This window comes from Mustela nigripes, chromosome 8 (assembly GCF_022355385.1).
Source record: "Mustela nigripes isolate SB6536 chromosome 8, MUSNIG.SB6536, whole genome shotgun sequence".
Lineage (NCBI taxonomy): Eukaryota > Metazoa > Chordata > Mammalia > Carnivora > Mustelidae > Mustela > Mustela nigripes.
The window spans coordinates 431,866-446,592 of NC_081564.1; the positions used below are offsets into that span (position 1 = coordinate 431,866).

A 14,727-nucleotide genomic window follows, 5' to 3' on the forward strand; every position below is an offset into this window, starting at 1 on the left:
AAGTACACTGAGAGGCAGGCAGAGAGAGAGAGAAGGAAGCAGGCTCCCTGCTGAGCAGAGAGCCCGATGCGGGACTCGATCCCAGAACCCTGAGATCATGCCCTGAGCCAAAGGCAGTGGCTGAGCCACTGAGCCACCCAGGCGCCCCAAAACACTGAAGATTTGAAAAAAAAAATACTATGAGATGATGGTAATTAGAAGCTAAAAAGGGAAAGACATACAATGGAAACTAATAGAATCTGGCAAAAGACCAGAGTGCAGATGACGGCCTGCACGTTCGGGGCTGAGAGCGCGATGGAGGGGAGGTGTCCGAGCACAGGGGACTGTTCCATAAACGGTGACAAGACAATTCGCTATTTAAGTGAAAAGAAACAAGACAAAAGCAGATCTTCCACACATAAACAAAAAAATAAGAATGCTGGAGAAAAGTATAGAGTATTTCTATTATGTTTGTGTCTGTCAGAAGGTACATAACGAAATCATAAAAGAAGAAAGTAAAGGAGCACATTCCCAGTATCTTCCTTGAAGGAAGCCCACAAAGGAAAAAAAATGACAGATTTGGATACATAAACTTTTTAAACTCCTATATGGAGAAACACTTTGTAAATATACTTTATCTATATATAAATATAAATAATCTTTATCTGACTTCAAATGTTTAACTTTGTCTTCAGTTAAAAGACAAAAACCTAAAAAATGGGAGAAACTTCTGCAGTCTGTATTTGACAAGGGATTAATTTCTTTAATATATACAAATATACAATCAGTGAGAAAAAAAGCAAACACTGATAGAAATTAAGCAGTTCATAGAAGAAATACTCTAAACATATAAAAAGATGTTCAACCTCATCAATAAATATGTATACGTTATTTTTTATGTAGCAAATTGCAAACTATTTAAAAGAAAAAGACATTCACGGTCATCAAGAATGTGGGGAAACAAAGCCGCGAGGGTTGGGCACTCGGGGTCACAAAGCCTGGGTCTGCCTGGACTCATGGGCTTGCAAACTATGGGATCTTAAGCCGTGGGCCTGAGCTTCTGCAAAATGGCCTCGACTTGCAGCTCAAATGGCACAAAGTACTCACTGCAGAGCTTGGAAGGAGCAGTCCGCGAACATCAGCGGTTTGTACTCTCCTGGAGCTTTGCAGGAGAACAAGCAAGGACAGCCTCTTTGGACAATGCTAGGATTTAACCAAACAGGAATCCTTACACGAAAGGGACAGGCATGTGGGGGAACGCCATGCAGTCAACACGTGGGATCTATGATCAGAGAAAAGCTGGACGTTGGGACAGCGTAGGGAATAGAGCCCATGATACTGTCATTCGAGTCGTGTGGTGACTCGTGTGGTGACACAGTGGGCAGAGAAGCTGAGTCACCGCACCCTAGAGCTGAAACTAACATACCATTGTGCATCGACTATATTCAAATTTAAAAAAAAAATGGAGATGCAGAAGCATCTGTAGTCTGTGTGGTACGATGTGGTCCCACATGTCATTTATGTGCTGTGTACTTCACATACTTTGGTCCCATATGACCTATGCATTCAGGGTTTTGGTCTTTTAATGAACATATATTCCTTTTATATTTGGAAGAATAAACACCTCTTTTTACTCTCAGGGACTTACTACTAAGCAGTTAAGCGGAAGCATCTCCCCTGCTTCCCCCAGCAACACTTTAGAACACAAGGGGTGTTTGCCTCAGGAACAAGAACTCAAGATGCTGCTTTACAATAAAACCTGCAGGAGAAGGTAAGGGGGGCGGGGCAGGGGGAGCTAGTGAACCAGGAAGGGACTGGGCTGGGCAGAACCACAGACCTGCCTGGTGACTCCGTGTGAGCACACCGCTCACGTGGTGGGCTGTGATGTTTTAAATCTATGCTGACATTTAACCTCCTCAGAGCACTTCCGATGTTTAGGCGCTGAGTTAGCACAGGGTTCCGTAATACCGTCGGGGGTCTGGAACTTGTTTCATGAATTCCATCGACCCCCTTCTCAGAGTCCCGTCTGTATGAAACAGAATGTATGGGATTACCAAGGCACCAACTACGCGGAAATACACCTTTCAGAATACTCAGGAAGAGAACCTTAGGATAGATGAGTAGATGTGCTTCCGTATCGACACATTCAGGGACAAGACCTGAAGGCAGGTCGAAGGAGTGACGACACAGAAAAGCTATTCCGTCTGGAACAAATGATGCGTGATATTGAGATATTTGTGACTTCTTACTGGGGACCAGCAGACGCTGCCAGTGCAGCCGGAGTTTGTGTCTGACGTTCATAAAGGGAAGTGTGGGATTTCACTGGAGTCACTGGAGTGTCCTGAGAAGGTCACGGACCCTCCGATTTCCACCCCCAGACGCCAGGCAAAGGACTGCTGTGCCAAACAAAGCTACGGCAGAGACCAACCTCCAGGAAGCTCATGATGAGGAAGAACAACAACAGGAAGGCCGGTGCAAAGAGGAGCCGGTCCAGGAGGAGCCTCTTGACCCCAGCCAAGGGGACCTCGGAAGGGATCCAGTGCTCCATGAAGAGGTAGAAGAAGTGACTCAGGGGCCCTGTGAAGAAGAACCTGAGGCCCCATGGTGGGGGTGAGCAGGACTGCCATTCTCTGGGTGTGCCCTTCTTGGGTCCAGCTTCACCCCCAAATCCCAGGTCCTAAACCCTGCCTCCCTGTAGTCGCCCATCACTGGCCACACAGGTCTGGTCTGTGCGGTCCTTCTAAAAAACAGGGGATTTGACTCTGTTTCAAGCATTCCTTTTTTTTTTTTTTTTGTCTTTGGTAGACCTGCCTTGGATCTCACATCAGTTTCCATGTGGCTACCTCCTTTCCAACACTGTCAGCTGGGAGACTTGGTCCATGATTGTTGGGGACAAGAACCCACCACCGTCCCAGCCACTCTCCAGCCCAGGTCCTGTTTCATTGTCTTCAGAGTCTGTGTCACTACGTGTCATGATCTCTCTTGTTACATCAAATGGTGCCCTCTTGGGGCGCCTGGGTGGCTCAGTGGGTTAAAGCCTCTGCCTTTGGCATAGGTCATGATCCCAGGGTCCTGGGATAGAGCCCCACATCGGGCTCCCTGCTGAGCAAGGAGCCTGCTTCCTCCCTTCTCTCTCTCTGCCTGCCTCTCTGACTGCTTGTGATCTGTCAAATAAATAAATAAAATCTTTAAAAAAAAATGGTGCCCTCTCTGCCAGACAGAGATAAACGTCACAGGACAGGACCGTGCCTGTCTAATCACTGCACGTGGCCTGGCTCAGACAGGGTGCTCAGGGATAGTAAGCGGATGCATCCTTGGTGTCAGAGCTTCTCCTCCAACCCGCCTGGGCCGTCAGTAAGAGGGAGTCCCGGGGTTGTACGCGGGCTGGTTAGTACCGCTGCTCTGCATTCCCAAAGGGAGGGTACCTGGGACAGAACTGAACCCAGGCACTGCGGCTCCTGGTGCAACAGACCTGTAGTTCTGTAGGAATCAGCACTAAAAAGATGGGCAGGGACCTACGGGTCTGCCCAATTCTGACACTGGAAGTCCTTACACAAGTGGTTCTCATTCGTTGCTTCCCATCCTGCCACAGGTTACGTAGTGCAGAGCAGGGCTCCTTAGGAGAGGGAAGAGACTCTTAATTTATTCTTTGTTCAGGGCTCTCTCCACTTGGGGTGGGGCTTGAACTCAGGACCCCGAGACCAAGAGCTGTATGCTGTACTGACTCCGACTGAGCTAGCCAGGGGCCTTAAGAGGGAACTGAAGTCTGGCAGATGGAAACTGTGAATGAGTATGCCGCCCAGGGAGTTTGGACGCATTCCTTCCCTCCAGGGCGACTGGCTTTAACTGCATTATGGAAACGTTGTGATGACCGCAACCAATATGCTTATAAGCACAAAGTGATATTTGTGAAGCTTAAATTGACAAAATGACTCTTGGTGCAAAAGACTTCAAAATAATCCATCTATACCAACGCTACCATTGGCCAGAGAACTCGGGGAAGACTTGACTGGTAAAACTCCTGAATCTCTGTGCTCTTTGCAATTCCAAGTGGTTCAGAAACTGGACACTTTTCAGGATGCCTAAGTATTTATTTCCTGCATGCTTAAAACTACGAAAATAATGGAAGTAGCTGGCCATACTTGCATCTGTTTTCCTCTTTCCTGTCTCTGTGTCGAAAGCTAACTGAGTTTCAGGTGCGTTATCTGCCCTCAGATTCTCAGCCCAATGAAAACTGCCGCACACCCCCAACCCCTGAGCAATTCAGAACGAACACCCTAACACAAGTTCACGTTATCCAGCGTTCTGATTTTTTCCCATGCTATTTCAATGCATTTTAAAAATTATATCTCCATGGGGCATCTGGGTGGCTCAGTGGGTTAAAGCCTCTGCCTTCAGCTCAGGTCATGATCCCAGGGTCCTGGGATCGAGCCCCACATCGGGCTCTCTGCTCAGCAGGAAGCCTGCTTCCTCCTCTCTCTCTGCCTGCCTCCCTGTCTACTTGTGATCTCTGTCTGTCAAATAAATGAATAAAATCTTTAAAAAAAATTATGTCTCCAAATTAGATCATTTCAGAAACTTGATCTTGGTACCCTTGCTTTGTTCCAATTAGTCTGCTACTGGGTAGACCAGCCCCGTGGTGGAACTCACCCATAAACGGCATATCTGAGAGGCCCACTGACATCTAGCTTTTGAGAGCAGTTTTCTTTTTCCCGCTTCTTCTCAATCATCTGGGCCAGGAAGTTCCCAAGGGCTGACAAAATGCCACTGTGGACAGAAATGTAATCAGAGAACAGGAGCAAGCAGCAGGAGGGTGGCCGTTCCTGCATGTAATCAGCACGGCTGAGCTGACAGCAGCGTGGGTGGGGAGTGGGGCGGGATGGCTCCCTTCTAAAGCAGCCCCACTGTACAAGCCCTACATCAAAGGGTGGAGACGTCGGGGCGCCTGGGTGGCTCAGTGGGTTAAGCCTCTACCTTCGGATCAGGTCATGATCCCAGGGGCCTGGGATCGAGTCCCGCATAGGGCTCTCTGCTCAGCAGGGAGCCTGCTTCTCCTCATCTCTCTCTCTGTCTGTCTCTCTGCCTATTTGTGATCTCTGTCAAATAAATAAATAAAATCTTAAAAAAAAAAAAAAAGAGTGGAGACGTAGAACTTCACTCTCACACACACACGCACACACACACTCTGCACCCATGCCAGTGTCCTGGGTGTGATGCTGCACAGCAGTGTTACAAAATGTTACCAGTGGGGGAGACTGGGCAAAGTGTACAAGGGATCTCCCTGTATTATTCCTTACAAGCGCATGTAAACCTACAGCCACGGCAACACAAATTTCAGTAGAAAGGTGGAGTTGAGCCCAGTTACTCCAATACCTTCTGATAAGCTCTGTGTGCTAAGAAATCCAAAATTCTTTGTATGTCTTTAAGGACCTTCCTATGATCCTTGGCTACCTCCTCCTCATCTGGTCCCTTCCTCACTGTTCATTTTTTGCAGCAACAGAGGCTTTCCACTGCTCCATGGTTAGCTTGTTCTTTCCTCAGGACCTTCGCACCGGCTACCTCCGGCCAGAGAGCTTTCCCTTTCCCTTCCTGCACGGCCCATTCCCTTCCTTCGACCTCTGCACTTCCTGTCTATTTCTCACTAGAATAGAAAGCCCAGAGGGTAGGGGCCTTGCCTACCCACTTACTTGCTGCTGGTACTCGACACCCCGAAAGCATGCTGTCCATGTTGATGAAAGGCTGCACTTAATAAGAGGGGACGAACTTATAAAATTAACTAATTAAAGCTAACGAAGGAGAGCGATGTCTCCCATAAAATTTAAAATCCCAAATCAAAGGGTGCAACGAACCAACAGACCCGGATGGGGGGCGGCTTTGGTCACCTTTCGCCCAAATGCAAAGCTGCAAGACAAGGAATGCGAACACCTGCCACCCCGCCCGGGCCGCCGGTGCCGCTGGAGGCGCGGACCTGACGCCTCTGACCTCGGAACGAGCGCAGGTGCCAAGGGCGCGGGCGCGCCGGACGTGGACCTGCGGCCCGCTCCCACGCACCTTTAGGAGAGGACCTCCAGGGCAGGGCCTGACCCCTCGTTCGGTGCGTTCCTTTGGTCGGGCTCCCTGGCAATGACCTGTCAGAACCAAACGCGCAAACCCGCCTACGCGGAGCTCTCCGGCCAGTGCGGGGCTTCGGGGGCCACGCGGGGTCTCGCCTTTCGCAGGCAGCGCGTCTCCGGGGCTGCGTCCCCGAGGCCGGCCGAGCTCCCGGCCGCCCCCCGCCCGAGGACCCCCTCCGCGGCCGCTCGGCGCAGACCTGGTGGCCGCCTTGGTGAGCACCGGGTAGAGGCGCAGGAGGCGCAGGTACTGGGCGAGCGCCCGCGGCGGCAGCGCCCCGAGCCCCTCCCGGGCCCGCAGCTTGGACGCAGCCGGCGCCATCCTCTCCCCGGCTCCGCGGCCGCCCCGGCCCCCGCCCCGGCCTCGGGTCCGCTCGGGCGCGGGGACGGCCTCCCATTTCCCGCCCCGCCGCGGCCCGCATCGCGGCCCGGGGCAGACCCCGCCGTGCGCCGCGCGCGCGTCCGCACACTTTTCCCCGAGTCCCTGTCCGGCCGCCTCCCCCCGGGCGCCCGCGGCGATTGGCGCTCGGCGGGGCGGGGCGCGGCGGGGCCTCCGGATTGGGCGGCGGGCGCGGCGCTGTCTCGCGAGAGTTGGTGGGAGCGCGCCAAATCCGTCCGGGAGGGCGGCGCGGCGCGATGGTTCTGAGGAACAGCGGGCGGCGGCGCGCGGAGCCGGGCCCGGACGGCGAGGCCAGCCGGTGAGGGGCGGGGGCGGCGGGGCGGCGGGGCGGCGGGGGGTCCAGGCCAGCCGGTGAGGGGCGCGGGGGCGCGGGCGGCGGGCTGCCGAGTGCGAGCTCCTGGCGCGCGGCCGCGGCGCGGGCCTCCACAGGCCGCCGTCGTCCTGCGCTCGCCCGGGGCCGCGCTCCGAGGGCAGACGGCTCTGCGGAAGCCGGAGCTGACCCAGCCGGCCCTCGGTGCCTGCAGACCGGGGCGCGGGGGAGACCGGCCTCGCGGCTGCCGCGGCGCGCGCTCGTCGCCTCTTCTCGCTCCGGGCTCGCGCGGGGTCGGGGTCGGGCCCGGGGCAGCGCGCGGGGCCGTGCGGGGCGGTGGGGGGGAACGGGGCGGCGGGCTTGCGGCGGGACGACCCGCGCGGCCGACCCTGGGGGCTGCGCGGTGCCGGGCGGGTGTGTGCGTGGGACCGGCCCCGGCGCGGGGCGGGTGGGCTTGGAGCGGGGCGCCCGGCCGGGGCGGGGACCGGCGTCGGTGCGCGTCCTGGGCTCGCGCTCGGTGAACCGAGACAGGTCCGAGCGGTGGGTCGAGTCGTCTCTTTCGGATCGTGTGTGCGCTGCGGACGCGCCCCTCGTAGCGGCAGAAGCGGACATTCCCCGGTCGGTCGGTCGGTCACCGGTCACCGGTCCCGCGGGCGCGGTCGGCGGCGTCGGCACCGCCTGCGGACGACCCCGTGTGCGCCTCCCGCGCGCGGCGCCTCACTGCGAGTTTTGCTGCAGAGTTAGCGTCCGGTCCAGACCCGTCAGCGAAGCTCCCCCCCCCCCCCCCCGCCAGCTTTGCGGTTTCGGGGTTGCGGGATGCGGGAACGTCTTGTGTGGGACGCGTCAGTTTCCGGACCCGGAAACACCGACGATGCACCGAGAACCGTCCCTTTAAAAACGATGAACACACACAGGAAGCTCGCAGCCCCTCGAGCGTCTGCCTCGAGCTCAGGTCGCGATCGCAGGGTCTTGGGGCGGAGCCCAGGCTCGCTGCTCCGCGGGAGTCCGCTGCTCCGCGGGAGTCCGCTTCTCCCTCTCCCCTTGCTGCTCCCCCGCTCCTGCTCCGTCAAATACATAAATAGTATCTTTAAAAAAAAAAAAAGGGAATTCCTGAGAGATCCCATCCACGGGTCAGCCAGTTTCCCCCGGTGGTGATGTCTGGGGCACTAGAATACTAGGTCACAAGCAGGAAATGGCTGTTGGAGCGATGCATGGACACGCGGTTATGTATGCGGGTGTATTTAGTTCCGTGCCCGTTGTGTGTCTGTGACCACCCCGTCAAGACACAGGACCGATCTGTCCCCAGGCTCCCTCATGCTACCCTTTCAGAGCCACAGCCACCTTCATTCCCCCTCTTCCTCATCCAGGGCAGCCGCTAATCTAGCCTCCACCTCTGATTTTATTTCAAGAACTCTACGTAAGTCAGATTAGAAGTCAAATGATCAAAAGTCAGGTTGGCTTTTTCCACTCAGCATAATTCCCTTGAGGTCCATCTGAGTTACTGCATGAATCAATACATTTCTTCTGTTTTGTTGACGGGTAGTCTTCCGTGGGATGGATATACCCCAAATTAATTATTATTTATCCGTAGGTAATGTTTCGGTTGTTTCCATGTTTTGGCTATAATGAGTGAAGTGGTATGAATGTTCACACATGAGATTGGTTTTTTTTTTAAGATTTTATTTATTTATTTGACAGAGATAACATGCAGGCAGAGAGAGGAAAGGAAACAGGCTTCCAGCGGAGCAGGGAGCCCGATGTGGGACTCGATCCCAGGACCGTGAGACCATGACCTGAGCCAAAGGCAGAGGCTTTAACCCACTGAGCCACCCAGGCGCCCCCCACACATGAGTTTTTGTATGAAAGAGTTTTCTTTCCTCCGGGATAAATGCCTAGGAAGGGGACAGAGGGAGGGAGGAGAGAGACTCAGTTTTGTGACCCTGAGATCATGACCTGAGCCAAGATCAAGTCAGGCACTGAGCTGACTGAGCCACCCAGGCGCCCCTCTGTGTTTTTAACATCCCCCGAGGCAGCAGCATCTAGCCTTGGTGCTTGTTTTCTTAGTGTTCTGGTTACAGAGTTGAGCGGGTTTTGAGGTTCCTGCTCCAGTCATGTTTCCAGTGACTCTTGTTACTTTGATGAACCGCTTTTGTCAAATAGGAGGTTTTTCAGGGGTGCATCGACTGTTGCATCCAAAGTGCTTACGCCGGGTGCACTGAGGTTGCAGGAGTGAGTCATGATCCGTGAAGACAGGATTTCCCTCCTTTCATTCAGGGACGATGGCCCCTCTTCCTCCGTCTCGGCACTTAAGCGCCTGGAGCGCAGCCAGTGGACGGATAAGATGGATTTGCGGTTTGGCTTTGAGAGACTCAAGGAGCCCGGCGAGAAGACAGGCTGGCTTATCAACATGCACCCTGTAAGCCCCTGGGCAGCGGCGCCCTCCTCGTGGCTTAGGCCTCGGAAGAGCGGGCGGCGCAGGCGGCGGTGGGATGGAGGGGAGCTCGCCTCCTTTCTTCTTCAGCATCACCGGCCTGTAAAGAGGCTACTGAGCCAACAAGGCTGAGGGCGTTCCCCGTTAACCCTAAAAAGTCTTCAAGAATGAGGGAGAGATTGCGAGAAATCCTCGCTTGGCAGGTGCTGTGCTGCGGCTCTCCTGGACGGGGAGTGTTTATGTGGGGTTGGAGAAGGAGTTTGTTTCTGTGCTCAGGCTCCCGAAGAGCAGGAGCAAGAGGGTTCTTGTACTGCCTCGAGGATGACTTTGTGCCCGTGTTGACTGATTCTCTCGTAGACTGAGATTTTAGATGAAGACAAGCGCTTAGTCAGTGCAGTGGATTACTACTTTATTCAAGATGACGGGAGCAGATTTAAGGTAAGAGCTTGAACCCCGAGAACCTAAGACCCACTCAGTGATGAGATGTAGCTGGGATGGCAGGTGTTCTAGGAGGAGAGGGGTTGAGAGGCTTCTGGTGTGCAGCTGCCCGAAGCCTCTGGAGACATGGGCCCCTTGGAGCCACATGGGTCCCCGTCTGAGATGTCATAAGAGAAGCAGCTTGGAAGGACTGAAAGAGGGGCACTTTTGTGTCTCAGACGCTGCCCTTGCCATCCGTGCAGCTGCTGATTCTGGACCGTGTCATCTTGTAAGAGACTTGTGGGTACAGCGGCAAACAGCCCGTCTCACTTTTCTTTCTTCTTTCTCATCGCCCCCACATGGGTTGGCGGCTCTCACAGGTGGCCTTGCCCTACAAGCCGTATTTCTACATTGCGACCAGGAAGGTAAGCCCGCTGCGTAGAATCAGGCCACACGGCCGGTGCTTCATTTTATGGGGGGGATTTCAGGACTGAAAGTAGAGAGGGCTCTGGAGAAACGGGCGAGGAAGACAATAGATCTTACTGATAGGAAGTCCTTGCATTCTGATCTCGATGTAGGGTTGTGAACGAGAAGTTTCGTCTTTTCTCTCCAAGAAGTTTCAGGGAAAAATTGCTAAAATAGAGACTGTTCCCAAGGAGGACCTGGACTTGGTGAGTATCACCTGGACGCTTCAGGGTGAATGAGGCTGGTCTGTCCTGCCTCTGGGGTAGAGCTGGTAAGAGGTCAGGTTTAGCACCTGTGGGCTGGTATACGGATGATGGGGTTTGGTGACTGTCCGTATGTCCTCTTGGAGAATGTTAGTCGTTTAGTTGTGCACATGCAGAATTGGGCAAGATGCTTTGGACTTGCCAACTTTTCTGCTCAGCCTTTGAGTTGTTGTCCCCTTGTTTTCTTACCCCAATAAAGTCCTTTTCCTCTTGAACTCATGAGCATAATCTTACACTTTGTAGCCAAATCACTTGGTCGGTTTGAAGCGGAATTACGTTAAGCTGTCCTTCAACACCGTGGAGGATCTTGTCAGAGTGAGGAAGGACATCTCCCCTGCTGTGAAGAAGAACCGGGAGCAGGGCCACGCCGGTGACGCCTACACAGCCATGCTCTCCAGGTGGGACTTCTCGCAAGCAGGGCAGCCAGGTGGCCCTCGGGACTGTTGCCCATTCCTGCTAAGTTGAGGACATGGATGGGAAGCAGGAAAACTAGCAACAAAGTTACCTTGAGGATCAGCTCTGTTCATTGTAGAAACACTTGCAAGAAATTAGGTAGAATTTCTTCTAAAAAATTTTTAGTTTATTTATATTTATTTATCTATTTTATTCTTTGGAGAGAGAGCAAGAGAGTGTGAGGGGAGGGAAGGGACAGAGGGTGAAGAGGAGAGAGAGACTCCACTCCCAACACAGGGCCCAACCTGGGGATCAGTCTCACCATTTTGAGATCATCGCCTGAGCCAAAATCAAGAGGCGAACCCTCAGCCAAGCCACCCAGGTGTCCCAGCCTGGGTAGAATTTCTTACGTGGTGCATTTGTGTTCAATAAAGGGTGGTTTCCTGGGTTGTATTTTAGCTGTGCCTCTTTTCTTACAGAGGGGTGGAGTTGTGGCTCCAACGTTGAGTTGCTGTAATAGTAAAGACATTTTGGATTCCCAATGACACCCACTCCCTCCCCCCTTTTTTAAAGATTTATTTGAGAGAGAGAGTGAGTTTGAGCAGTGGGAGGGGCAGAGGGAAAGAGAATCCAAAGCTGACTTACCACTGAGCAGGGAGGGGTAGCCCAATGCGGGACTCAATCCCAGCACCCTGCGATTGTGACCTGAGCCAAAGGCAGATGCTTAATGACTGACCTACCCAGGTGCCCCAATTTTTTTTTTTTTTTAAAGATTTTATTTACTGGGGCACCGGGGTGGCTCAGTGTGTTAAGCCTCTGCCTTTGGCTCCGGTCATGATCCCAAGGTCCTGGGATCGAGCCCCACATCGGGCTCTCTGCTCAACAGGGAGCCTGCTTCCTCCTCTCTCTCTCTCTGCCTGCCTCTCAGCCTACTTGTGATCTCTCTGTCAAATAAATAAATAAAATCTTAAAAAAAAAAAAAGATTTTATTTATTTATTTGACAGAGATCACAAGTAGGCAGAGAGAGAGGAGTCCCCACTGAGCAGAGAGCCTGATGGGGGGCTCGATCCCAGGATACGGGGATCATGACCTGAGCCAAAGGCAGAGGCTTTAACCCACTGAGCCACTCAGACACCCCAATTTTTAAAATTTTTATCTTATATCCTATAAAATACATGTCCTAAGTGTGCATGAAATTTCCTATCTGGTCTGCTGCTTAGAGGAAGGTGTCATCCGAGGTCATTCTCTTAAGAAGAGCCTGTCTGGGCACGCTGCCACCTCGATTTACCTTCTGTGTTTACTCCACGTGGGCTGTGGTCTTCGTTCCTGTTCCACCCCCAAGCAGAGTGTAGTTGAGTAAGCTGGCCTTCTCTGTTTTGCAGTGTCCTGCAAGGGAGCAGTGTGGTTATTGATGAAGAGGAAGCCTCCAAGAAGGTCACTGACCAGTGGGACAACATTGTAGACATGCGGGAGTATGACGTGCCCTACCACATCCGCCTCTCCATTGACCTGAAGATCCACGTGGTAAGTGGGCCGTGCCTTTTGGGCAACCGGACAGTCGGGCAGTGACCCTGGAAGGATAAATCCATACAGATTTACTGTACATACAGATACACCTCCCGGGACAGACGCAGAGCTTTTTCTTAACGTGCTCCCCATCCCGCAGGCTCACTGGTACAATGTCAGATACCGAGGAAGTGCCTTTCCCGTGGAAATCACCCGACGAGATGACCTTGTTGAACGACCTGTGAGTACTTTTTGCATTTCCTCCGTCCTGGCTTTCCACTTGTTTCTGGAGAGATTTCATTCAGTGCTGAAGGATGAATTTGATTCAGAGATTTGTTTTCTTCTTTTCCCTTAGGTACTTTCTTAAAAATGTAGAAAAAAAATTTTTTTTGGTCTTTTTCTTTTTTTCTTTTTTTTAAGATTTTATTTATTTATTTGACAGAGTGACAGAGAGATTTTATTTATTTATTTGACAGTGAGAGAGGGAACACAAGGGGGGAGAGGGAGAGGAAGAAGCAGGCTTCCCGTGGAACAGGGAGCCCGATGCGGGGCTCCATCCCGGTTACCCTGGGATCAGGACCTGAGCCAAAGGCAGACGCTTAACGACTGAGCCCCACAGACACCTATTTCTGACCAAGCATAATTTTCACCCTGTGCTTATGTATCCCCATGTGATGTCCGTGTTTGAGCTGGGCTGGATCTGAACATTTGAGGGAAAGTGCTGACTTCCATTTTGGGCTGCTGAGAGCAAAGTGGTGTGTTGAAAATGGATTCACGACCGGAAGGCCTTGGTTCAGGGATGGCTCTGTGTTCTTGGGCGATTCTGCATTGCTCTTTGCTCATATCCAAAACAGAGATGTCATCTCTGTACCACGAAGCCGTCTCTGGGTTGTCACAAAGGTCAAAACAAGGTCACGCATTTTCACGCACGTCGAGACTCAGGTGTTCTATAATCCTAGGATTTTCCTCTCATGCTCTAACCACTTGTATGTGTTTAAGTTTTTGTACCAGCAGTGAATCGTGGCATTCTTGATACAGCTCAGTCAACCCCAGAATGCTGGTCTCACTTCTTCTGGAACCTCTCCCTGGGGCAGCGGGACTCCTTTAGCAGCTGGAGGCAGGGGTGGAGGTGGCAGGTGTTGGGAAGACGTTTGGGATCTCTAGAGCTTGGCTTGCTTTCTGTCCAATTTAATGAGACATTGTGTCCCTGCAGGACCCTGTGGTTTTGGCATTTGACATTGAGACCACCAAACTGCCCCTCAAGTTTCCCGATGCTGAGACTGACCAGATTATGATGATTTCGTATATGATTGATGGTCAGGTAAGTGGTACCTTTCGGGATGTATGTTTCACAGGAGCAGGAACCTTGTCTAGTCTCTAAATCAGGGCAGCATCCCCCTGTGTTTCCTGTATTTTGGGTGAAAAATTAGTGAGTCGAGTCCTGGAAAGTGAACAAACAAGCCATGGTCCTTCCAATAGAAGCTTGAGACACTCAGGGCTCTTCTTGGGGGAGCCGGGGTGACTTCCCGTTGCTGCAGATTGCTGCAGCAGGAGCTTCTGGGCCAAGAGAGAAGAGGTGTGTTTTGGCTTTATGTGTCCTAACTCGTGCCGATGGCTCACGTACTTCCCAGGGCTACCTCATCACCAACAGGGAGATCGTTTCTGAAGATGTTGAAGATTTCGAGTTCACCCCCAAACCAGAGTATGAAGGACCTTTTTGTGTCTTCAATGAACCCGATGAGGTAAAGAGGTGCCCTTGGTGGGTTGCCGGGGGGGCTCAGTCGTTACGCGTCTGCCTTCGGCTCAGATCATGATCCCAGGGTCTGGGGGTCGAGCCCTGCGTCGGGCTCCCAGTGAGGTGGGGGCCTGCTTCTCCTCTGTCTCCCCCATTCGTGTTCTCTCTCTAGTTCTCGGTTTTATTTTGTGGGAAAATAACATCTTTAAAGGGAAAAAAGAGGTGTCTTTCGGGATACTGCTGGTATCTGGGGTGAAACAGGAGGAGGCAGACTTGGCGCGCACGTAGCCTGCGTGGTGGCCCGCACAGGGTGTTTAGTGGGGTCCTTGTCCACACTGGAGGCAGGGGCGGCTGCGGGAATGACACGGTGACAGCTTCCTGACCTATAGGAGGGGTGTTAGGTAACGGCTCGAAGAGAAGCAGCAATCCTCTGACAGCCGAGAATCATTATTGGATTTAGGTTCATCTACTCCAGAGATGGTTTGAACATGTCCAGGAGACCAAACCCACCATCATGGTCACCTACAACGGGGACTTTTTTGACTGGTAAGTGTGACGTCTTGCTTGCGGGTCACTCCAATGTGTTTGGGAGGGGGCGTTGCACGGGGGTGTAGATGTGCTCAGTTACAAGCGGTCGAGATGGGAAGAAAGTGGGAGAGGAGGGAGGGTAAGAGGGCCTGCTTGGCGGCCCGAGAAGCACCTCGCACTGTTTGAGAA

At 52.8% G+C, this 14,727-nt stretch overlaps 2 protein-coding genes across 3 annotated transcripts in view; one reads left to right on the forward strand and one right to left on the reverse strand.

Annotated features, from left to right (window-relative positions):
• Positions 1–6,457, reverse strand: part of PXMP2 (peroxisomal membrane protein 2) — a 13,088-nt gene extending 6,631 nt beyond the window's left edge. Inside the window, exons 1-3 of the mRNA XM_059408131.1 lie at positions 6,290–6,457; positions 4,630–4,746; positions 2,408–2,570 (exon numbers count right to left, since the gene is read on the reverse strand). Of these exons, the coding sequence (XP_059264114.1) occupies positions 2,408–2,570; positions 4,630–4,746; positions 6,290–6,411 (402 nt within the window). The 5' untranslated portion in view covers positions 6,412–6,457. The remainder of the gene's footprint in view (positions 1–2,407; positions 2,571–4,629; positions 4,747–6,289) is intronic.
• Positions 6,458–6,697: 240 nt separating this feature from the next.
• Positions 6,698–14,727, forward strand: part of POLE (DNA polymerase epsilon, catalytic subunit) — a 47,033-nt gene continuing 39,003 nt past the window's right edge. For both annotated transcript variants that reach the window (XM_059408132.1, XM_059408133.1), the window contains exons 1-11: positions 6,698–6,787; positions 9,074–9,215; positions 9,588–9,668; positions 10,028–10,072; positions 10,226–10,318; positions 10,619–10,773; positions 12,152–12,293; positions 12,436–12,516; positions 13,489–13,596; positions 13,907–14,017; positions 14,471–14,556. In XM_059408132.1, the coding sequence (XP_059264115.1) occupies positions 6,726–6,787; positions 9,074–9,215; positions 9,588–9,668; positions 10,028–10,072; positions 10,226–10,318; positions 10,619–10,773; positions 12,152–12,293; positions 12,436–12,516; positions 13,489–13,596; positions 13,907–14,017; positions 14,471–14,556 (1,106 nt within the window). In that variant the 5' untranslated portion in view covers positions 6,698–6,725. The remainder of the gene's footprint in view (positions 6,788–9,073; positions 9,216–9,587; positions 9,669–10,027; positions 10,073–10,225; positions 10,319–10,618; positions 10,774–12,151; positions 12,294–12,435; positions 12,517–13,488; positions 13,597–13,906; positions 14,018–14,470; positions 14,557–14,727) is intronic.